The 22,811-nt window shown below is 42.6% G+C and overlaps 1 protein-coding gene across 1 annotated transcript in view; it reads right to left on the bottom strand.

Annotated features, from left to right (window-relative positions):
- Positions 1-19,304, bottom strand: part of FBXO28 (F-box protein 28) — a 29,363-nt gene extending 10,059 nt beyond the window's left edge. The window contains exons 1-3 of the mRNA XM_044267434.1: positions 19,038-19,304; positions 8,196-8,305; positions 3,768-3,906 (exon numbers count right to left, since the gene is read on the bottom strand). Of these exons, the coding sequence (XP_044123369.1) occupies positions 3,768-3,906; positions 8,196-8,305; positions 19,038-19,304 (516 nt within the window). The remainder of the gene's footprint in view (positions 1-3,767; positions 3,907-8,195; positions 8,306-19,037) is intronic.
- Positions 19,305-22,811: the final 3,507 nt, after the last annotated feature.

Raw genomic sequence — 22,811 nt, forward strand, 5'->3', positions numbered from 1 at the left:
AGACCACGTGGCCTGCAAAGTCAGAGATGCTTACTACCTGGCCCGTTATAGAAGGAGTTTCCTGATCCCGTTCCATGATCGACAGTGGCAAACTACCAATCAGTGTGACTCTCTTTTAATGCTCTTGCGATCCATACGGTCTCCCTGTCCAGAGACCCCATTTTAAACCCCTTCCGCGAATAAGACCTGGTTTTTCACTCAGGAGGAGGGCAGTGACCTAGCTGTTTGGAGTTGGAGAGGGGACCTGTAGGTTTAAATCATTTTTAAATACAGAGACGCGACCCACCCTCCCTTGTTAGTCCCACTCGCACTTGGAGCTTTCTAGAGGCCAGCTGTGCAGACCACGCTGCCACCCAGCTCTCCCACGGCCCGACTAGGCTTTAACCTCCTCAGCTCTGCTGAATCTGCTACCACTTCTCATGTACTTTCCAGCTTCCAGAATTTTGTTGCTGCTGCTCTCCTGACTTCACTCTCATGGGTCTCGGTCTTTTTTTCCTTTTTAAAACTAGCTCCTTTACTGTAAGAACAAGCTCTGGGAGGAATTTGAGGTAAACATGCATTTAATCTGTCATCTTTAACCTACCATTTGCTTTTAAGAGTAAATTTGATTGCTCTTTCAGAGAATATTTAATTCTGAGAGGCGGAGGGAATCTTAAAAAGGCTCTAGGCTGAGAATGGAGCCTGACGTGGGGCTCGATCCCGTGACCCTGAGATCACGACCAGAGCTGATATCAAGAGTTGGTCACTTAAGTGACTGAGCCACCCAGGCACCCCAGAAAACAACTTTAAAAATGCTTTTTGCCCAAGTGTTAGTTTAAAATTCCAAAATTCTGTATGTATTGGGCATTCTAATTTAAACTATAATGTTGATATTACCCAGGTTCACTTAAGTACCTTGTAAAAGAGTAATCTGTGAATGAAATATTTACTACAGACATGAAAACGAGTTCTTTTATGAAGTACGAAAATTCCTGAATTTTTAAAAGTTTTTATTTTAAAGGTTTACCCATTTGTCAGAGAGCAAGTGAGAGAAAAAGAGCACAAGCAGGGGGAGGGGCGGGCAGAGAGAGAAGCAGGCTCCCCACTGAGCAGGGAGCCTAATGCGGGACTCGATCCCAGCACCCCAGGGCCATGACCTGAACTGAAGGCAGACGCTTTACCTACTGAGACACCCAGATAACCCAAAAGTTCCTGAAGTTTTAAGTAAAATCCAGAAGCAGGATCTGGGGGAACACAAGAATAACCTAATATAGAAACCTTGTACCAGATCACAATTACAGGTTACACTGAGAAAGAATTATTATTTTTTAAACATCTTATTTATCTGTCAGAGAAAGAGGGAGCAGCAGGCAGAGAGAGAGGGTGAAGCAGACTCCCCGCACAGCAGGGAGCCGAATGCAAGGTTCAATCCCAGGACCCTGGGGTCATGACCTTAGCTGAAGGCAGATGCATAACCAAGAGAGCCACCAAGTGTCCCCGAGAACTATTTTAGAGCATTTACTCATTTAGGCATGTGAGGATTAAATGCCACGTCCTTCGGTTCTGAAGACAGAATGTGAGGACTTTTAGGCTGAGAAGTGCAAAAGGGGAGAAATAGAAAAACAACCCCAAATTACAAAGTGTGTTAGGTTGGCAGTTTCGTTTTTGTCTAAGCAAGCTAAAAAGTACCAGCTACATGAAAATAAAAAATAACATTTTGGGTGGTGCCTGGCTGGCTTGGTCCGTCGGTAAAGCAGACAACTCTTGCTCTTGGGGTCATGAGTCTGAGCCTCATGTTGGGCTCAGAGATTACTTAATTAAAAAAAAAAAAGAAAAAGAAAAAAAAGTAATATTCTAAGGATACACAGTGTTTGTTGTTTTAGGTAAAATATAAGCTATGATGATGTCACTTTTAAGAAATAAAGTTATTCAAGATGAATCCAACAGAAATCATTTGTTTTTTTGGGGGGGGTGGATTTTTCAGGTTTACAGGAGAAAACTTTGGATGAGTTTTTGTGAAGACACAGGTCCTATTCAGGAAGAAATCAGCAGGCTGGCGCGAACCTTCTGTCAACCCCATCTGCCAGCTGAGCCCTGGTGTTCTTACCAAGGGTGCAGGGACAGACCCTCCACTGCTGTGTGGAAAGGAAAGGCCGCGCACATGAATGTGCTCTGAGGACAGAAGTGTTTCCCGCATCTAGCATGAGAGCAGTGACGAGGGAGAGGGAGAGGGAGAGGGAAGGGTCTGGGTTAAAGGTGGGCCAGGGCACAAAACTCCTTCTTGACCGCTGTGCCGCTGAGGGCCCAGGAAGGGCTGCAGTGAGGAGCAGGCCCGAGGTGATGTCCGGAGAGGACTGCCGAGCCTTGACACCTTAACATATTCTCCATGGCGCCGTGGTTTTGTTATTTTGATCCTAAAATTAACGTGAAGAGTCAACAGAAACTTGCAAAAAAACAGCAGGACTCAACTGGATTTATTTGTTCAGACAGTCAAGACCAGCATTCCAATCACATGATCCTGATCACCCAGAAAGACCCGTCCCGTCTGTAAAGGTCAAGTACTAGGCATCTCATCTCTGCGGCCCGTGTGGACTGAGCACACCTACTCCACTCTCGTTCGTAATAACTGGCTGAAGTGTTTCTGAGGTTATGAAAACTCTAAGATGTTTCTCAAATATTGACATTCCTAACAATGAGATAAGCAACAAAAACCACGAGGCAGCAGGGGACAACCTACACTAGTTCCATGAACTTCTCAGATCACTTGAGAGATGAGGCCTGTACATGAGATCTGGATGCAATATGAAGTAAGAATCAGAATCAATTTTTAAAGTTAAGTACTCCATAGAAGAATTTGTAGCTAACAGGAAGCAAGTGAGATATACTGAAGAATATTTCAAATAAAATAAGAAACAGGATCCCCCTCCATAAACATCACAGAAAACTGAAAATGGAGGAAATACAGAATATTGTTAAGTACCTACGGAAATAACCAAAAGAGAACATTCCAGTTTTTCTAGGAACTGATTAGCTCCGGCCATAAGGGAATCTTTTGCTAACATCAACTAAGTACCAAAAGGACCTTTCAATCCACCTCTGCCTCTTCCACATACGATACGAAGAGACTTCATCTGAATTTATTCTCCATTCAGGAAGCAAGATACCACAAGCACTGAGGCAGTATCTTAAGTAGCACGTTGTGAACTTGGGGATGGTAAATAAGCCACGACAGACTGACTTCTGGGTTCAGTAGCACTACTCCTGTGCTGCTATCCAGTAACTGTCTATTCTCGCTGAATCTAGAAGTATTTAAATTGTCTCCATGAAATGCTTCTCACACAAAACAAAAACCAGCTTGTCCCTCCTACTCCACCTCCCCCAAATCCAAATTAGAACAATCCTGAAGGCAGGGACAGTACCTGACTTATTTGCTGTTGGTCTTAAACAAAGAGTAAAAGCCCACAAATGTGTTTTTCAGCAGGAACTCTGTTTTCTCTTCCTATTTATGGAAAGAGTTTGTTAACTGGAGTTGAGGACGAATTCCTAATAAGCTTTTCTAAAAAGAACAGCAGAGCATCTACTGTGTGTTTCACAATGAGACTTTTAAACATGAAAGTCATGTATGGTATGGACTTATTATCAGTTATTGCACAGAAACTAAACAAATCCATTCACAGAAACTCATTCCAGAAAGATGGGTACAATTCTGACATTTAAACAATCGCTTAACAATAATAGAACTTTAAGTAGTGCACTCTAGCTGTTTTGGGAAAGCAGTTCTATTTTACCTTTCCTGGGATGAAGCAACAGAGATTGGAATCCACATACTTCATGAAAGTCATGTTTAACAGTGAGAGCCTTGTTTCTACAGCAGCAAGGATGTCTGCGTGACGAGCTAACGAGTGGTTTCTTCTTTCTGACTCCCTCCTAGAGTAAGAAAAAAAAGCAAGCATGAAAGTAATATTGTGAACGAAATGGCAAGCAGAAAAAATGACTTCCTGGGACCTCTTTTTTCTTTTTTAAAAGATTTTATTTATTTGACAGACAGAGATCAAAAGTAGACGGAGGGGCAGGCAAAGAGAGAGGAGGAAGCAGGCTCCCCACTGAGCAGAAAGCCTGATGTGGGGCTGGATCCCGGGACCCTGGGATCATGACCTAAGCGGAAAGCAGAGGCTTAACTCACTGGGTCACCCAGGCACTCCCTTCCTGAGATTTCTAGCAGTCTAACATTTACCTGTGAATTTGATACCTACAATTGGGTCATGATTTAACCGAAATCATCAATGAATCGCTATGTCCAGAAATCCCTGCCAAGGACTAGTACTCACTGATAAATTATAGGGGAGAGGGGAGTCCATTTTTTTTTTTTAATTTTGTGTTTTGTGTATCAAGCCTAATGGCCATTAGAATAAAAAAAAATCAGAGAAATGGAAGAATTACACAGGGACATGTGAACAAGGGACATATGTTTTTACCCATAAAATCAGCTCACTTAAACTTCTATATAAATTTTTTTAAAACTGTTTATTTATTTTAGAGAGAGAAAGAGAGATAGAGAATGGGGGTAGGGGCAGAGAGAAATTTCAAGCAGACTCTGTGCTAAGCGGGGAGCCTAATATGTGACTCGATCTCATGACCCTGAGATCACGATCTGACCCAAAACCAAGAGCTGGTGGCTTTACTGACTGAGCCACACTGAGCTAGGCACCCCTAGCTCACTTACACTTTTCAAGTGTTACTGAAAAATACTTCACATACAAAATTCACTTTGGAGGCGTGTGACTTCATGATTTCTGGTATATTCAGAGTTGTGCACCCACCACCACCATTTAATTTCTCAACGTTTCGTGACCACAAAATGAAAGCCCGTAACTATTACCAGTCACTCCCATTCCCTAGCCCTTGGCAACCATGGTGTACTTTCTGCTTCTACGGATCTGCCTGTTGTGGACATGGCAGGTAACTGGAGTCGTAGGATATGTGGCATTTCGGGTCTGTCCTTGGTCACGTAGAACGGCTCTCAGGGCTTATCTATGTTGGAGTGCATATCCGGGACTCCACTCCTCTCCGCGGCCTGCTGACAGTTCTGTCATACAGACATGGCATCATTCTGAGGACCTGATCATCAGGTGATGACTTCTGGGCTGTTTCCATTCTCTGGCTATTATGAATAATGTGACACAGAACACTCACGTACGTTTTTGGCGTGACTATATTTCCATCTCTTTTGCTATATACCTAGGAGTGTAGGTATATAGCAAAAGAAATGAAAATATGTACGGAAATGGAAATACATATATTCTTTTTTTTTTTTTTTTTTAAAGATTTTATTTAGGGGCACCTGGGTGGCTCAGTGGGTTAAAGCCTCTGCTTTCGGCTCAGGTCATGATCCCAGCATCCTGGGATCGAGCCCCACATCGGGCTCTCTGCTTGGCGAGGAGCCTGCTTCCCCCCGCCTCTCTGCCTGCCTCTCTGCGTACTTGTGATCTCTGTCAAATAAATAAAATCTTAAAAAAAAAAAAAAAAAGATTTTATTTATTTATTTCACAGACAGAGATCACAAGTAGGCAGCGAGGCAGCAGAGAGAGAGATAGGGGGAAGCAGGCTCCCCGCTGAGCAGAGAGCCCGATGTGGGGCTCAATCCCACGACCCTGGGATCATGACCTGAGCCAAAGGCAGAGGCTTTAACCCACTGAGCCACTCAGGTGCCCTGGAAATACATATATTCTATGTATATAGAATATACGTTGGGTCATTTGTTAATTCCATGTTTAGTCTTTCGAGGAACAAAGTGTTTTCTAAAGGGCGGAACCACTTTACAATCCCACAAGTAATTTATGATGGTTCTGATTTGGCCACATCCTTTCCAAGATTTTTTTTGTCTTCTTTACTCTGGCCATCCAAGTGGGTGTTGTGTGCTATCTGTGGTTTGATCCGCAGTGCCACCGGCTGGGGACTGCTGATGTTGAGCACCCTGCATATGCTTAGCCTTCAGCTTCTCTTCTTTGGAGAAATGTCTCTTCAAATCCTTTGCCCACTTTTAAACTGGGTTCCGTGTCTTTTTTATTGTTGAGCTCTATGAGTTCCGCATACTATGTGGATCAAGGTCCCTCACTGGGTTATTTGAGCTGTTAACGATTTTCTCCCCTGGTGTGGGCTGTCCCTTCACCATCTTGATGTCATCCTCTGCGGCACAAGTTTAAATTCTGAGAAGGTCCAGTCTGCCTACTCTTTTGTTACTCGTGCTTTTGGTGTCATAGCAAAGAAACCACTGCCAAATCCAAGTCCGTGGAGGTCAGTACTGTTTCCACGTGAGGGTTTACAGTGGAGCCCTGACACTCACACTTCGACTATAGTCTACTTGGAGTTAGTTTTTATAGATGGTATGAGGAAGGGGCCCAACTCCATTCTTTTGCATACAGACACCCAGCTATCCTAGCATCATTTGGGGAAAGCATTATACTTTCCCCCATTGAGTCTTGGCATCTGGCTTGAAAATCAGCTCACTACATATGTAAGGATTTCTTGTGCATCCTCCTGGTTCCACTCCACCTGTGTAACCGTCTGTCTTTATGCCCGCACCACACTGGTTTGATTACGGCAGCTTTGCAGTAAGTTTTGATATTGGAAAGGTGCAGGACTCTGTCACCTTTGTTGATCTTTTTTAAGACTGTTTTGATTAGGGGCGCCTGGGTGGCTCAGTGGGTTAAAGCCTCTGCCTTAGGCTCAGGTCATGATCTCAGGGTCCTGGGATAGAGGCCCGTGTCAGGAGCCTGCTTCCTCCTCTCCATCTGCTGGCCTTCGCTGCCTACTTGTGATCTCTATCTCTGTCAAATGAATAAATAAAATCTTAAAAAAAAAAAAAAAAAAAGACTAGTTTGATTACATCTGTATTTCTACAGAACTGTAGGATGAGCCTGTCATTTTCCGCACAAACCACTGCTAGGATTTTGACAGGGCTTACACTGCATGTGCACAACCACTTGGGGAGAACCGCCACCTTCAGAACAAAAAGTCTTCCCATTCAACACCATTTAAGTCTCTTTCTATTTATTTTACCAATGTTTTGTGGTTTTTAGCACTAGTCTTCTTTTGTTATAGTAATTACTAAGTATCTTATTCTCCTTGATGGTACTGTAAATGGAATTTTTTTTTTTATTTTTATTTTTATTTTTATTTTTTTTTTATTTTTTATTTATTTATTTGAGAGAGAGAGACAGTGAGAGAGAGCATGAGCGAGGAGAAGGTCAGAGAGCGAAGCAGACTTCCCATGGAGCTGGGAGCCCGATGTGGGACTCGATCCCGGGACTCCAGGATCACGCCCTGAGCGGAAGGCAGTCGTCCAACCAACTGAGCCACCCAGGCGTCCCGGAATTTTTTTTTTTAAAGTAAGATCTATGTTCAACAACCCAGTGATCAAGAGTTCCATGTTCTTGTGGCTGAGCCAGCCAGGCCCCTGCCCCTCTTTTCTGAGTCTAGTTGACACACAGTGCTACACTAGTTTTAGGGGGTACAACATGGTGCTTCAGCATCTCTCTAACTTATGCCATGCTCATCCCAAGTGTAGCAGACAATGCTATTATTCTGCCATGGACTATATCCTGTGTTGTACTTTTTATCCCCGTGACTTTTTCATTCCATCACTGGAAGCCTGCACAGATTCCACTCCGATTCACCCACCCTGCCGATCCCTGCATCCTGCAGTTAACTTGTTTTTGGATCACTGGTTGCTAACACATACAATTATGCAACTCCTTTTCGCGCAATGATCTTGCACCCTATATCCCTGCTGAGTTTTTATGAGCTCTAACAATTACAGGACTCCTTATGCATAGGATCACATATATAGGAGATCTTGTCACCTCTGAAGAGAGAAAACAACTTCCTCCTCTCCAATCTGGAAGCTTTTAATTTCATTTTCTTGCCTAACTGCCCTGACTAGAACCTCCAGTATAATGTTCAACAGAAATGGTTAGAGTGGGCGAACCATAGTCAAAATCACTTACTGTGATTTAGGTACCCTTCCCTATAAAAACTTGGAAACCATTTAGTATGTAAACTTACCCAAATTAAAAAAAACAAACCCAAAAACAACAGGGGTGCCCCATGTCGGGTATAGCCATTACTTTAAAAACAAAAATCCAAAAAAACCCCAACCAAGAAAGGGAAAGAAAATTCCCACTTGTAAATTATTGCCAGCACTAGGCACAACGTACCTTGGAAGTTGTGCTTTAACTTGTTTCTGACATAGATTGTGGTATCTCTCCACTTTTAGAAATCCCTGATTCAACATTCTCTGGCAGACCAAGTCCATTCTTTTACAAACCTACAGGGAGAAAGAAAGAAAAGGTAGAATTTTAACAGATAAAACCCAAATCTATAACAGACAATTAACTTAGACTCCTGTTAGCTGAAAGTTCTCTGTGCCAGTACTGTTCCACAGTTTGCGGTCTGAATCTCTAAATCAGTACACATGGTAACATGTGTGGTGTATAGTGAGGTGAACCCCTCCTGCTTTATAACTCTCGTGGCATTATTTTAAGAAATTAATACTATGTGTAGGCAAGGAATTTTACTTTTATTTTAGGTACTGGTTGCATGTTCTGAATGTATCCCCACTACTACGGTCAGAAAATGTAGTCCTGAAGATCAATAAAACAACATATTCAAAAAGTTTTTAATGGTTTGAAAAAAGAAAGTTCTCTGGTAGCTCAAAATGTGTATCCAAACTGAAGCCCAGCCGCTCATAAAGTTTATGTGAGCTATAACCAGAATGAGAATTCTTACTTATTTCTACAAGCCAGGGTTAACTATGGAGAGTTACTAAATACTGTCCTGTCTTCCATAATACCAAATATTTTAACATATGTAGCAGAACCTCGACTATTTTGAATCCTTAAGGAAAACTATGTTTTTATACAGTAAAAGCACAGGATTGGAAGTCCAAAACACCTGAATTTCAACGTAACTTTTATGTGTTCTTGAGCAAGTCAGCTCAATAAAGCTGGAGCCAGCCTTGGATAGTACCTAACTCAGAGAGGTAGCATTAGGATTAAATGAAACAATACACACTAAAATCACTTTGATAAACTCTAAAGTGCCATGTAAAAATTATGTTAAATTGTTTAACTTAGTACTAACTGGAAGATGTTGTTCCAAAGATGCCGTATTTCTGAGAAATGCAGCATCTTTGTTATCTTAATAAAACCTGGTGCACAAAATCCTTTTTTTCTTCGATTCCTGAGGATTTTGCAGTGACTCGGAGGCATCAACTTGAATGTCAGTTCCCACTGTATAGGTGTGGATATTTAAAATGCAAGACAGTGAAATAAATCTAGATCAAGGCCAAGGCGGTTAGGCGGGTGCTGTCCTATGCTGGTCTCTCTCATAGCACCCGGCACAAATGCTTGACAAATACTTGCTGAAATTGAAATGTTTGTTTTCTCTGAGAATACACAGACAAAAATTCTGGCAAACTGGATTGAAGCTAACAAAAGCTGTAATACTTATTACTTATTAACGAAAGCTTTAATACTAGAGTATTAAACACTATGTAGTTCCGAAATCAAAGCACACTAAATGAAAGCTGTTAAGGAAAACACTTCTTTTCCATTTGAAAATAAATAAAAACAACAAATTTTAAGTAATGAAACTAAGAGTAATTCCTAGTTATATTTTAGAATATGGTGGGATCTATTTCTAACTAAACCAAACCAGCTGTCAACAGTCAACATATGGTCAGTGTCTATTAAAAAATAACATTAATAGGAGCGCCTAGGTGGCTCAGTTGGTTAAAGCCTCTGCCTTCGGCTCAGGTCATGATCCCGGGGTCCTGGGATCGAGCCCCGCATCAGGCTCTCTGCTCAGCAGGGAGCCTGCTTCCTCCTCTCTCTCTCCCTGCCTCTCTGCCTACTTGTAATCTCTGTCTGTCAAATAAATAAATAAATCTTAAAAAAAAGACATTAATAAAACTAATAAATATAAACATAAATACATGTTAAAGTTTATTTATGTTTTTTAGTAATCTCCACACCCATCCTGGGGCTCAAACCCATGACCCTGAGACCAAGAGTTGCACACTCCTCTGCCTGAGCCAGCCAGGTGTCCCAGTATAAATAATTTTTAAAGGAAAAATAACTCTTCAGAAAAAAAGTATTTCGAGTTACATTTTTGCAGATCTCTTTGATATGTAGTTTTATAGAACAGAAATAAACTGCCATATCTGCTTCTGTATCCAGTCTACTGAAGTATTACCTTAGACAGTTCGAGAAAGCACACAAGCACACATTTCACGAGTTATCTGTATGCTGACATCATCACATGTCACAGAGCTCCTGGAAAGCTCCACTGTCTATTTGTGAAAGGCAGAAATAACAACTTAAAACTATAATGAAAAGACTTCAGATCTTAACAGACTCCCTCCCTGAAAGGGCCTTGGGGACCGCTCTGGGAGCCCAAGACTAAACTTTAAGAACCACTGTCCCACTCCTAAATGAACATTGTCACGAGTACTGGTACTGAGACTTTAGGTAAAATATACATACATACATACATATATATATATATATATATGATCTACTTTTACTTTATCGTTGTTTTTGTGCTATTGGTCATTGCTTACTGAACATCCAGGAAAGAAAGAATACCAAATTAAATGCTGTTCTTTTCTTACAATATTGATTAATGCTTAAAATATTTTTGACCTCAGCTTTTGTGGTTCTGTTCTCATTTGTCTGTCTTTGTGACCTCCTGTTTTTCTAAAACTGACGGGAAGAAATTTTACCTTACTTGTTATTAAAATACAACAAAAATCCTAGCAATCTGGTCATTTACCCAAGACAGTAAAATAAAATTCTGGAGTCTAATATATCAAGATGATGACTATGTCAAAAACTATCATGGCATTCAGAGATCAGCACAAATAGATACTTATCAACATAGCAGGGAGCTCACGGAATCCTAGTCTCCAGCAGAGACATTCAGTTTGGGCTCCTCCATTACTGCTGTTCTAATTAGAAGAGATGTGGTTTTTCTTTAATTATTTGAAGAGTTAAACTGCCATGTTTATCCTCTTCCATCATTTTCTAACCTAAGTAGTAATGAAATATTTTGTTCACCTTGTCTAGGAATCTTTTTTGATTTCTTGTGCCACCATGGTCCTACTTAACAACGCAAGACACATATGCCATAAATTCGTGAAACCTGTAATTTTCCTATGAAACCTAATCTTAGTGTCAAATCTCGGTTGATTCTAAGATCCATATCTTTCCAGATTTTAACATTTGACATTGGAATGGTCTTACAATAATTGGCAGCATTTCTTTTTCAGAGGGCTCACAGGCTACGAAATATAAAAGGGTGGACTTCTTTGATTTTGTTTAAGATGCTGCAGAGACTTTAAGGAGTCAATAAAAGCTCTTCGGAGGGGTGGGGAAGCACTGCCAGAATATACATACAAATTGATCAAGATGCATTCTGATTTCAAAAATCCTAAAACACGAAACTGTATCTTAGAATCCAGGAAATGTTGTAATAGGTTCGGATTTTTCATGTCCTTATTTAGTGCTTTACAGTTCTCAAATGAATTGAATACTTGATGCTTTTCTCCGATTAATCGAGAAGCTATTATCAAAGATTGGGCCACTTACCAATAGCCCTCAAACTGGAAAGAACTTAAGACACCAGAACCTTTCCTTTCTTTTTACAGTGAGAACATGGAGGCCTTAAGAAATTATGTAACGTGTACAAAGTCAAACTACGCAGTGGCAAAAATGAAATTAAGAATTCAGGCTTCTAATTAGTATCTTTTTAAATTTAGTGATCTGCAGCTCTACAGAGTGAAACAATTACCCTAACAATTCTCAACTGATTGGTCTCAACTAACACTCTGCTGCTACAGAAAATGTTGGCACAAGTCTCAAGTAGGACTTCCTGAGGCAGTATGAGATTTTAAGGACATTAGGGGGTGTTCTCATCACACTGCTAAGTTTAGAGAGAAGGTGCTAGTCTATATCTTTCTAGAATTCTTCCAAAGTTCAAAAATCAGAAGTCAATTATGAGGAAGCAATGAGACAAATCTGCACTGTAGAACATTTATAAGCCATCTGCCCTGATTCTTCGAAAAGTCAAGAATGAAAAAAGTAGGGAGAATGTTCTAGATTAAAAAGACACATGTGTTACAAGATTCAAAAGCCTTATCCCCCACCAAAAACAAGTTCTAAGGACATTTTGGGAATAACTGAGAAATGAGAATATAAAATGTAATGTTAAATCCCTGGCAAGTGATAATATCATGATTATACAAGGGACAAAATGTCATTATATTTGCATTTTATTTTCAAATGGTTTAATGAAATAATCTTTGTGACGGACATACAACACACACATTTAGAGAGGGAAAAAATGAGCAAATAAGTGAAACAGAGCAGATGTGGCAAAAAGTTAATGATGAGTGATAAAATCACTTAAAATTCTGTCTACATGGTATGGATTGTCTAATATATATAATACCATATACAGAGAGCCACAGAATTAATTATCTGTAGGTAGAATTACAACAAATTTTAGGACTCTGAACTATAGAAAACAAACCAAGAGTTGCGGGAGGGAATGTGGGGGGGATGCGGTAACTGGGTGATGGAATTAAGGAAGTCACTTTATGGAATGAGCACTGGGTGTTATATGCAAACTGATCAATCACTAAATTCTACTCCTGAAACTAATAGTATGTTAACTCAATAGAATTTAAATTAAAAAATTAAAAAAAAAAAGAATTACAACAAATTTTAAGTTATCTGGGTATCCTCCCTAGATGTTCATTTGTAAAGAAAATGTAAATTTATTTTATTTTTAAAGGTTTTTAATTATTTATTTGAGAGAGAGGCAGAGTGAGAGAGATCACAGAGGGAGAGGGAGAAGCAGACTCGTCACTTAGCAGACAGACTGATGCTTGATCCCAGGACCCTGAGATCAGGACCTGACCCAAAAGCAGACCTTAACTGACTGAGCCACCCAGGTGTCCCTAAAAATTTATTTTAATATTGGTGTGAGCAAAACAATTAGGAAAAAAAGCCTGTTTCCAGGATTTCTACAATACAGCCTAGAAGCCAAATAGAACCGCTTTTCTGATTATTCTGGTTTTGACTATCTGCAGTGTCATTCTCCTCATTAATACAGGAATGGAGGGTTGCTTACAACGCAGCCTGATGCAGGACGCATGGGTGGCTCAGTGGGTTAAGCCTCTGCCTTCGGCAGGTCATGAATTCAAGGTCCTGGGATCGAGCCCTACGTCAGGCTCTCTGCTCAGTGGGGAGCCTGCTTCTCCCTCTCTCTCTGCCTGCCTCTCTACTTGTGATCTCTTTCTCTGTCAAATACGTAAATAAAATTAAAACAAAACACAACAATGCAGCCTGACACATTAATGCAAATCGCTACTTACTAATTCCACAGGACTTTCCCATCACCTTATCAATTTTCATTTTCATTATGAGAATTTTTCTAGTGACCCCAGCTTCTTAAAATGGTCTTAAATTTAGGGATGCCTGGGTGGCGCAGTTGGTTAAACGACTGCCTCTGGCTCAGGGCGTGATCCTGGAGTCCCGGGATCGAGTCCCACATCAGGCTCCCAGCTCCATGGGGAGTCTGCTTCGCTCTCTGACCTTCTCCTCGCTCATTCTCTCTCTCACTGTCTCTCTCTCTCAAATAAATAAAATAAAATCTTTAAAAAAAAAAAAAATGGTCTTAAATTTAAAAAAAATTCTACTCTCCTCTGTTTGAGGTAAATACGAAGCAGCACATTTTCCATATACAGAAAACACATTTATTTCACAATGACATTTATTTTCTATCCTTTACTTGGAGCAGTGAAGTGGTATTTTTTGTTTTTGTTTTTAAGATTTTATTTATATATTTGACAGAGATCACAAGTAGGCAGAGAGGCAGGCAGAGAGAGAGAGGGGAAGCAGGCTCCCCGCTACGCAGAGAGCCAGATGCAGGGCTCGATCCCAGAACCCTGGGATCATGACCTGAGCTGAAGGCAGAGGCTTTAACCCACTGAGCCACCCAGGTGCCCCCAGTGCAGTGTTTTAAAGAACTACTTCACTTACTCAACGAATGCTGAGTACTCACATTGAATCACAGACTTCGGAAGGTCATTGGGATTCCTGATAAAAGGGAACGAGGAGCCTAAATTCACCGCGGAACCGGCCCCTCCAAAGACAATTCCAGTAGAATCCATAAGTACAACGTTGCCTGGGAACTCAGAAGTACCACCCGGTGAGGTTCATGGAAGAGTCACAGAGGCTTTACTGAGGCCCTGACACTTCAGGTGTATTCTGCAGGTACAGATAGGTTCTAGGAAGGGAGACCAAGAAGAGGCTGCAGGCAGGGGCAGCCCCAGCTGTGAGAGGCCTAGCGTGTCTGGAAACACGACAACTTGATGATGCCTGTTTCCAGCAAGCTTAAGTCCAAGATGCTCGGTGGTTGGGAGAAACCTCGGTTAGGGGCTATCTTTAGCTCCTAGTCTCAAACATCATGAGCACAGGCCATTCCACTGCTCTACTGACCAGGGTATGCAAGTGCCTCTGGCTTGTTAGGAGGCGATGATGGTATAAAGAGGTGGAAGTTGTTTTCTAACATCCTTACTTACTTCCCACAGCAAAAGGTATCAAAGCTGTAGGTCCTCAAAAGTTTCTTAAACCTGGGCAGTCTGAGCACTAAAAAAAAAAAAAAGTGGAAAAGGGGGGAGCTGAGCACCAATCTAGGACATCTGACACTTCAGGCAATCACCTCATGGCTCCAATCACTTCACTACGTATACTTCATTTCTTTTCTGCTGGGAATGTTCTCTCACCTTTACTAAACTGGATAAAAACTCATTATCTTGAGGAAGTCTCTCTGATTAAATGCTCCTGATTAACCTCAACCGTCCTTTATTTCTTCTTTTTTTAAAAGATTTTATTTATTTATTTGACAGAGAGAAATCACAAGCAGATGGAGAGGCAGGCAGAGAGAGAGAGAGGGAAGCAGGCTCCCTGCTGAGCAGAGAGCTCGATGCAGGACTCGATCCCAGAACCCCGAGATCATGACCTGAGCCGAAGGCAGCGGCTTAACCCACTGAGCCACCCGGGCGCCCCCGTCCCGTATTTCTTATCTTTGCATTTGTTATCCTGGTACTTTCTAAGTGTGCTCAAGGAAGGTGTGTCCATTCTGTCCTCATAACATACTGGGCAGGGTTACTGGTTGAACCCCTTATTTTTGGATAGAATCTGCAGGAAAAAATGAACTATCTCCTAAATATTATACTCTCCAACCTGTACTCAAGTACCTGTTAGTAAAAATAACCCAATGAGGAGATGGTGGGGGAAAAAACACAAATCATCAATGCAGAGACTATATTCTCCATAACAATGCAGCAAAGAGCTATGGTTCTTGGGGCGCCTGGGTGGCTCAGTGGGTTAAGCCTCTGCCTCCAGCTCAGGTCATGTTCCCACGGTCCTGGGATGGAGCTCCACATCGGGCTCTCTGCTCTGAGGGGAACCTGCTTGTGATCTCTGTCTGTCAAATAAATACATAAAATCATAAAAAAAAAAAAAAAGAAAGAAAGAGCAGTGGTTCTCAAAGTGTGGTTTAGGGACCCCTGGGATTCCCAAGATCCTTTTGAGAGTCTGTGGGGCCAAACTAGTTTCATAATACGAAGACGTTATTTGCCACTTCTACTCTCATTCCTCCATAATATACAATGGACTTTTCCAGTAGCAACACAACACATGACAACATTTTTCTGGCAACTAATGAAGAATATACTGTCTCTTCCTGCATCTTCTAGAATTTTATAAGGTAAGCTCTTAGGGTCTTCAGTAACTTAAGAGTATAACGATGTCCCGAGGTTTAAAAAAAAAATTAAATTGAAAACTACTGGCACACAGCAAGAGATGTAAGGAAGATAGCATGCCTATTAAAAAAAGAGTTAATGGTTTCTCATTTTCCTACCAATCAACGTTCTGTAAAATTTTCTAACATGTTTGAACAAAAGATATAAAAGGAACTATAAATGGGTAACAGATTTAACTAGCTATAGTGCTCTGAGAAGTATCTCAGGATTAAAGTATATAGGTATTTTGTTACCTACCAGAAAATTTCATTCCACATAATGAGCAAGACTTCTGAATTTAACCTTTAGTCATATTTATGTCCTGAACTACTAATAGGATTCCATTAAATTTATAGAAGCTCAAACCATACAGGAAAAAATTTCATAGGATCCCTCTAAAACAGCTTTTAAAAAGCCTTCCATATTCATATTTCAGTGAGTGAGAACCCTATGCTCACAAATCAAAGTCAAACGCTCAAACTTGGCTTAGATACACTCCTGAACTGGGGGTAGGACCTCACTTCTTAACCTTTGCCACATGTTTCAAAAACTCTCACCCCATCAAGAGGGCCTAGGTGACAGTCTAACGCTGTATCAGCACAAATTTATCTGATTTACTGAAAAAAAACCTTAAAGTACAAGTTTTAAAACTTCAAAAGCTGTGTTCCATCAAATAATTTTAAATACATTGGAAGAATTAAGTATTTAAAGCACTATTTCTGTGTAATCAAGATTTCTAGGCTCTGGATACATTTTTGGAGCATCAATGGCAGGAAAAATGAACAAACAAACCAACAATTCAATAAGGCATTTGGATAATCCCTTGGAAAGAACTGGAGAGTCAAATTTCAATTATTCATGGCAACAGGAAGCAAAGACTGTCATCAACTAAACTGCACAAAGAACTGAAAAATGTTATTTTAGCAATCTCAACCAAGAGCACATCTTTTAAAGAAAATACAGAGTAATGAGTACATGGCTTATGTGTCTGTCTTCTAATTTAGGTGCTAACCACAGTTACAACTGAGTCCCTAATAAGTCAAGTAAACCGGAGAGAAAAAAACCCCCTGAAACATCCAAACAATACATACACTAGTTCATCAACCACTGAGCTGCTGACATTTAGCGTTATGGAAACTAATTCTATTCTTAATTAGTATCACTCTCTTCTAAGCATATCCAGCCTAATCCCACTAAAAAAAAAAAAAATAGTTAAAATGAGAGGAGCTGGAGTAACGTGTACTCCAGATAGCAGCATACATACTAATGTTCCTTGATTTTTTTCTGGCAAAGAGCCCTTTAGATATAAGGAAAGCGCGAAGCAGGCACTGTTTCTACCCTGCCAATGTCATTAAGAGACCACAATTAAATTAATGCTGACATCTAGTGGCAAGAAAAAAAATCTTTCTTTTATAATGTTACCTGAATTGTACCTTATGACCACAAACCGATCAATCTGAAACCAAAGACATTTCCAAATACCCACAAAAGATTATCCACTTAATCTACAAATTATCTATTAACCTTAAGCAAACAAAAGAATAAGAAAATAGTTCCTCATTACTAAACCAGAGGGGAAAGACCCTCTCTGGGACATAAAATTGAATGCAGAAATCTTTGGGGGGGCGGGCACAGGGGATGGTAAAGGGCTCCTTATGAAAAATCTGTTTGAAACCACAAATCTGTACCCTAAAAGCCTAGAAGAGATGACTGCTTTAAAATTAAGAACGCAACTGAGTATTTCACTTGAAAGAGATGTCCATTCATTAAAAAACAGTGGGATGTCCTAAGAAGCTAGTTTTCCCCCCAAAAATTGTTTCTAATTTTTAAAAAGGTAAACGACTGACAAAAGAACAAACAAACCAGTGTTCCCCAACACTTACAAAACAGAACTGTGAATATTCCAAGCTTTACAAAGCCATTGTCTGGCTGAGAGGCTCAATTCAATCAAATGTTATGCCTAGTTTCCAGACACTGTGAACATACAGCATGAATCTTGAGCAAACACCACCCTTCATAAAAATCGGAAGGACTATTTAAGATTCTACACGGAATTCTAGGATGACATGTTTGGGGAATACAGGGACAATCAATTTTGACAAACGACTTTTCAACTGAAGAATCTTCCATTCTGCAGACTGGCGTGGTAGAACTGCTGGGCTGACTAGAAAAGAGAAACCTGGTCATCAGTTTGAATAAAAATTAATAAACTTTCTTTAAAAAGTATGATTTCCCTTCCAAAACGCAATTAGAATCAAATTTAAACTGGAGGTGTAAACCTAAAATGTGGCACACGAACGAGAAAATGCTGTACACACTACATTCAGAAATATGTCTTTGTCCTCTTAAAAACAATCCCAAGCACAGATTGAGCTCCTACACAGAGTCGGCACAGAGTCCCTTCAAAATGTCCACCTCCTTCAATTTCCTTCCCTCTTAAAGATAAATTCCCCGACAGGAAGCCAAAGATCTTAACTGAACTAAGACATTCATCAAACCTTCAGTCCACGGTGTGGAGCGAGGTAAATTCCTCCTTTCTATAAATCACTTGAACTACTGTGATTTGAAGCTGGCGGGTGGGCGTAAGTCACTAGTTAGAAAATGAACTGCAAGAGAAACCAACCCTGTCCAGGGGCGAGGTGCTCCCCGAGGGTGGGAAGTGTCTGGGCGAGGCCGAGCCGGACGCGCTCTCGGTGGGCTCTACTTTACTGGTCACCTGGGGAGCTGGGGCCACCAAATGGCGTTCACGCCCCTCGGTGCCCCCACCGGGTTTGTGGAGGCCTCCCCGACCCTACTTCATCTTCTCCAACCGGGAAACCTGGGTCGGGGTTGGGGGGGAAGTGGGGACACAGTGCGTGATTCCTGCGGACCGACCAAACCTGGCTGGGCCCGGCCGGGGGCTGGACGCTGGTGCACAAAAGGCGGCGACCCGAGCCGCGGAGCCGGCGCTCGGGCCCGGCGGCGCTGGGACGCCCAACTCCCGCCGCCGCCCCGCTTCCGGGCCGGGGCAGCGAGCCCCCTAGCTCCGCGGCAGGAAGGGGAGGGGAGATGACCCCGCCGCCCGGCGCCGGGACTCCGCGTCCTGGAGCCGGCTGCGGCTCCCTCCCCGGGGGACGCGCTCCCCTCTCCGCCCCTCCCCAGACCTCGGCCGGCGGAGGGGGCGGCGGGGGTCCCGCGGGGGCCTCACCAGGCGGAGCTGACTAATTTCGTCGTAGGACATAAAGCTGAGGATGTTCTCGATGGCTACGATGGGCAGCGCCACCAGCGTGTTGTTTTGAGGCAGCTGGTCGGGAGCCAGCGCCTGGGCTGGGGGAGCCTGGGAGCCCGGCTGCGGGGCCGGGGGCGGGGGCGGGGGGGGCAGTCGCTGGGTAGAGCCGATGGCCGAAGAGGGGCCGCCGTCGCCGTGGCCGCCGCCTCCTTCCTCAGCCATCCGCTCCTCCGACGCCGCCGCCATCTTGGGGGTTTGATTCCTTCCCCCCCCCCGCTGAAAGGGGACTAGGGCGCTTCCGGTGCGTCACTTCCGCCTCGGGCCGCGGGGCGGGGCCCCGGCGGGGTGGAGCCTGCGCGGTGGCGGGCGGCGGGATCCGCTTGAGTTGCGGTTGGTCCCCGGGGCGGTGCGGCCGGGGGGTGTCTTTCCCGTGAAGGCGGCCTTTGGAGGCCCTCTGACCCGAGGCCGGCAGGGACCGGAAGGCGAGGGAGCCCTGTCGGTTAGAGTGCAGTCCGCCAGCGCGATTTTCTTGGCGCGCCTCCTGACACGGGGCGGGGAGAGTAGTGTTGCCTCGCGGGTGTGGACTCATCGTCGTTTGTGGAGAATGAGGTAATGATCCTTTTAAGTGAAGGACGAGGAGTGAAGTACTGACTAAAGCCACCGTGTACAGGGACCTTGAAAACTTCTTGCTAAAAGAAAGAAGCCAGACCCAGAGGACAACATTGGTCTGGGGACGTCTGCAGCCGTCAAGTGCGCGGAGGGCCGAGGGGCGGTTTTTGGGCTCCGGGGCTGGAGGGAGGGAGGGGCGTCCTGCTGCGGCCCCAGGGTCCTGCTGGGGGGTGGAGAGTAAGGAGGGGAGCTGGGCGGCCAGGGTCCTGCTGGGGGAGGGAGGTGGGGCAAGGAGAGGAGTCCTGCTGGAGATGGAGGGGAGGGAGAGGAGTCCTGCTGGGGGGTGGGGTGGAAAGAGGGAGTGGTGTCCTGTTCTGGGGCTGGGGTCCTCCTGGGGTGGTGAAGCGGAGGGCGGAAGGAGTGATTAGGGCGGAGGCACCTGCAGAGTGGAGGGAGAGGCATCCTGCCGGGGTGAAGATGCTTCCGGGTTAGATAGCGTGGGTGCACTTTTGAGTACCCTAAAACCAGTATGTTAAAGTGGTTGTACACCATGTGAATTGTATCTCAATATAAACGTTGATTTAGGCAAGAGTCATAAAAAAATGGTACAAGGAGAAAGTAAAGGTATAACGTGGAACGTAAAATTTAGGTAGTCTCAAAATAACTCCCCATAAATTACATGTTAATTACAAAGATAAATAAGTTTGCAGTAGAGAAGTTTGGTGGACAACTGCCGTGATCAAGTCACTAACACTAATATCAGGCGTTTTGAGAGGGATGAACATCATGTACCTTCTGATAGGATATCCTGAAAAGAACGTGACACAAGATAGTACTCCTGAAAAAAAGAAAAAAGCAAGCATAACCTTTATTTGAGGCAGGCAGATCTGATTAATGTTTCCATGCTCTTCAAAAACATTACTGTCATGAAAGACAAAGACTAAGGATTTGTGTCAGATTAAAAGAGGCTAAGGAGATAAGACAGCTACATTCATAGGTGATCTTGAATTGGATCCTGGGTTAGGAAAAATAGCTAAAAAGAACATTGTGACAATAGGCAAAATTTGAATATGGGTTATATATTAGATAGTATTGTAATCAATACATTTTTTTGATTTGGTTAATTTTATTGTGCTCTTGTCCTTATTCTTAGGAAATACACATTGAAGTATTTAGAGGTCAAGGGGCAGATCTCAATTTGATCTCAAATGGTTCATTGGAGAATGAGATTAATAAAGCAAATATAAATGTTAACAAATTGTGAATCTGGATGAAGAATATACAAGAGTTCCTTGTACTATCTTGTAATTATTTCAAAATAAAAACTTTTTAAAGGTCGTGCTTGTTAAAATCAGTAAAGGGAAACCCCACCAGAGTGGATTCTGGGTGCAGAAGGGGAAGGGGAGCCACTTCTGCGCCACTCAAGGTCAATCACAGACCCAACAGAAGAACCCTCCCCAGGGAAAGATCCCAAATTCCAGGCCCCCACGGGGAAGGGTGGACATTGCATCTCCTACAGAAGTGAGCTCCCTGGCAGTGCCGCCGGGGACAAACCACTGCCACCCTGAACTCCTGTGTTTCTCCAGTGGATTTTGCTTCAGAACAACCCTCCTAACTTCCTCCTTGTCCACAAAACCACGTTCCTCTCCTTTGTATGTTGGACTTGCCTGTGGTCTTGCCGCAGCTTGCGTGTCCCAAACTGCAATTCTCTGTTATTCCTGAATCCACTTTCGTGGGGAAAGTAACAACTTTTTTTTTAAGGTTAATAGTTAATATTTCCATATTTTTGTATTCTCATAATCTCCTATAACAAAGGTGAGGATGCACAGGTGACTAAATTTTGACGCTTTGTCTTCTTAGTCCTGAGTCTTAATCTCAGTCTCCAGTGTGACCCTTCTTTTGCCACTCTGGTTTGGAATCTGAAGGTTGCAATGTAGATGCAGAAACCACAGGAAAAGCTATGCGTAAGGGCTGTGGGCAAGGGGGCAACGAACACAAGGAGATTAACTGGGGGTAGGGGTGTGCTGGCCAGAATGCGCACACTTTCTGGTGACAGGCGTTAAGGAGGGCATGGGGTGTAATGAGCAATGGGTGTTACATGTAACTGCTGAATCGCTAAATCCTGACCTTGAAAAGAATAGTACACTATAAGTTAACTAACTGAGTTTAAATAAAAAAATTTTTAAAAAGGATTGGCACACTTTACCCATTCACAGGCTCTTAAACAACTGGTCACTTCATCTACCTTGTTGCACCTGAGAAACCCTTTGAAGTTACTTCTTTAGTTCTTTAGTTCCCCCCTCGCATGTCTAGCATTCCATAAATGCTTTTTGCCTAAATGTTCCTGATACACTTGAAAATTTATGAAATGTTTGTTTCATTGACACTAGTAGATTGTAAGTTCACTTTTTTACTTAAGGTATTGCTCTCTATAAAACCAATTACAGTTTGAGCTGAAGTGAAACTTCATTTTATTCAAGTTTGATGCCTTTTTTTTTTTTTTAAGATTTATTTGTTTATTTGAGAGACTGTGTGCTTGCATGCAAGCTGGGGGGAGTGGGGTAGAGGGAAAGAATCTTCAAGCAGACTCCCCACTGAACATGGAGCCCGTAACTGGGGTTGATCCCACCACCCTGAGGTCATGACCTGGGCCAAAACTGAAGAGTCCAACACTCAACCGACTGAGCCACCCAGGTGCCCCCAAGTTTGATACTTTCTTAATAGTCAAAATTGAAATCAGATATCTGTAAATGGAACTATGTTTTAAATACATTATGGCAACTCTTTTTTTTAAAGATTTATTTATTTGAGACACAGAATGAGAGGGAGAGAGAGAGCATGAGAGGAAGGATGGTCAGAAGGAGAAGCAGACTCCCCACTGGGCAAGGAGCCCGATGTGGGACTCCATCCTGGGACTCCAGGATCATGATCTGAGCTGAAGGCTGTCCCTTAACTGACTGAGCCTCCCAGGCATCCCAGCAACTTTCATAATAAAGAAAAGCCATTGGAAATTTTTGAAAAAGTGAATCATCACTCCCGAACTTAATCACTCCTGAACTTATCTGTTCTATAAATCCACTAATTACATCCAGTTTTGTCATTCTTGAAATGGGTGTGTGAAAAGCCTTCCTACTCCCTTCTCTC

The sequence above is a fragment of the Neovison vison genome, chromosome 10 (assembly GCF_020171115.1).
Source record: "Neovison vison isolate M4711 chromosome 10, ASM_NN_V1, whole genome shotgun sequence".
In the NCBI taxonomy this organism is placed as follows: Eukaryota; Metazoa; Chordata; class Mammalia; order Carnivora; family Mustelidae; genus Neogale; species Neogale vison.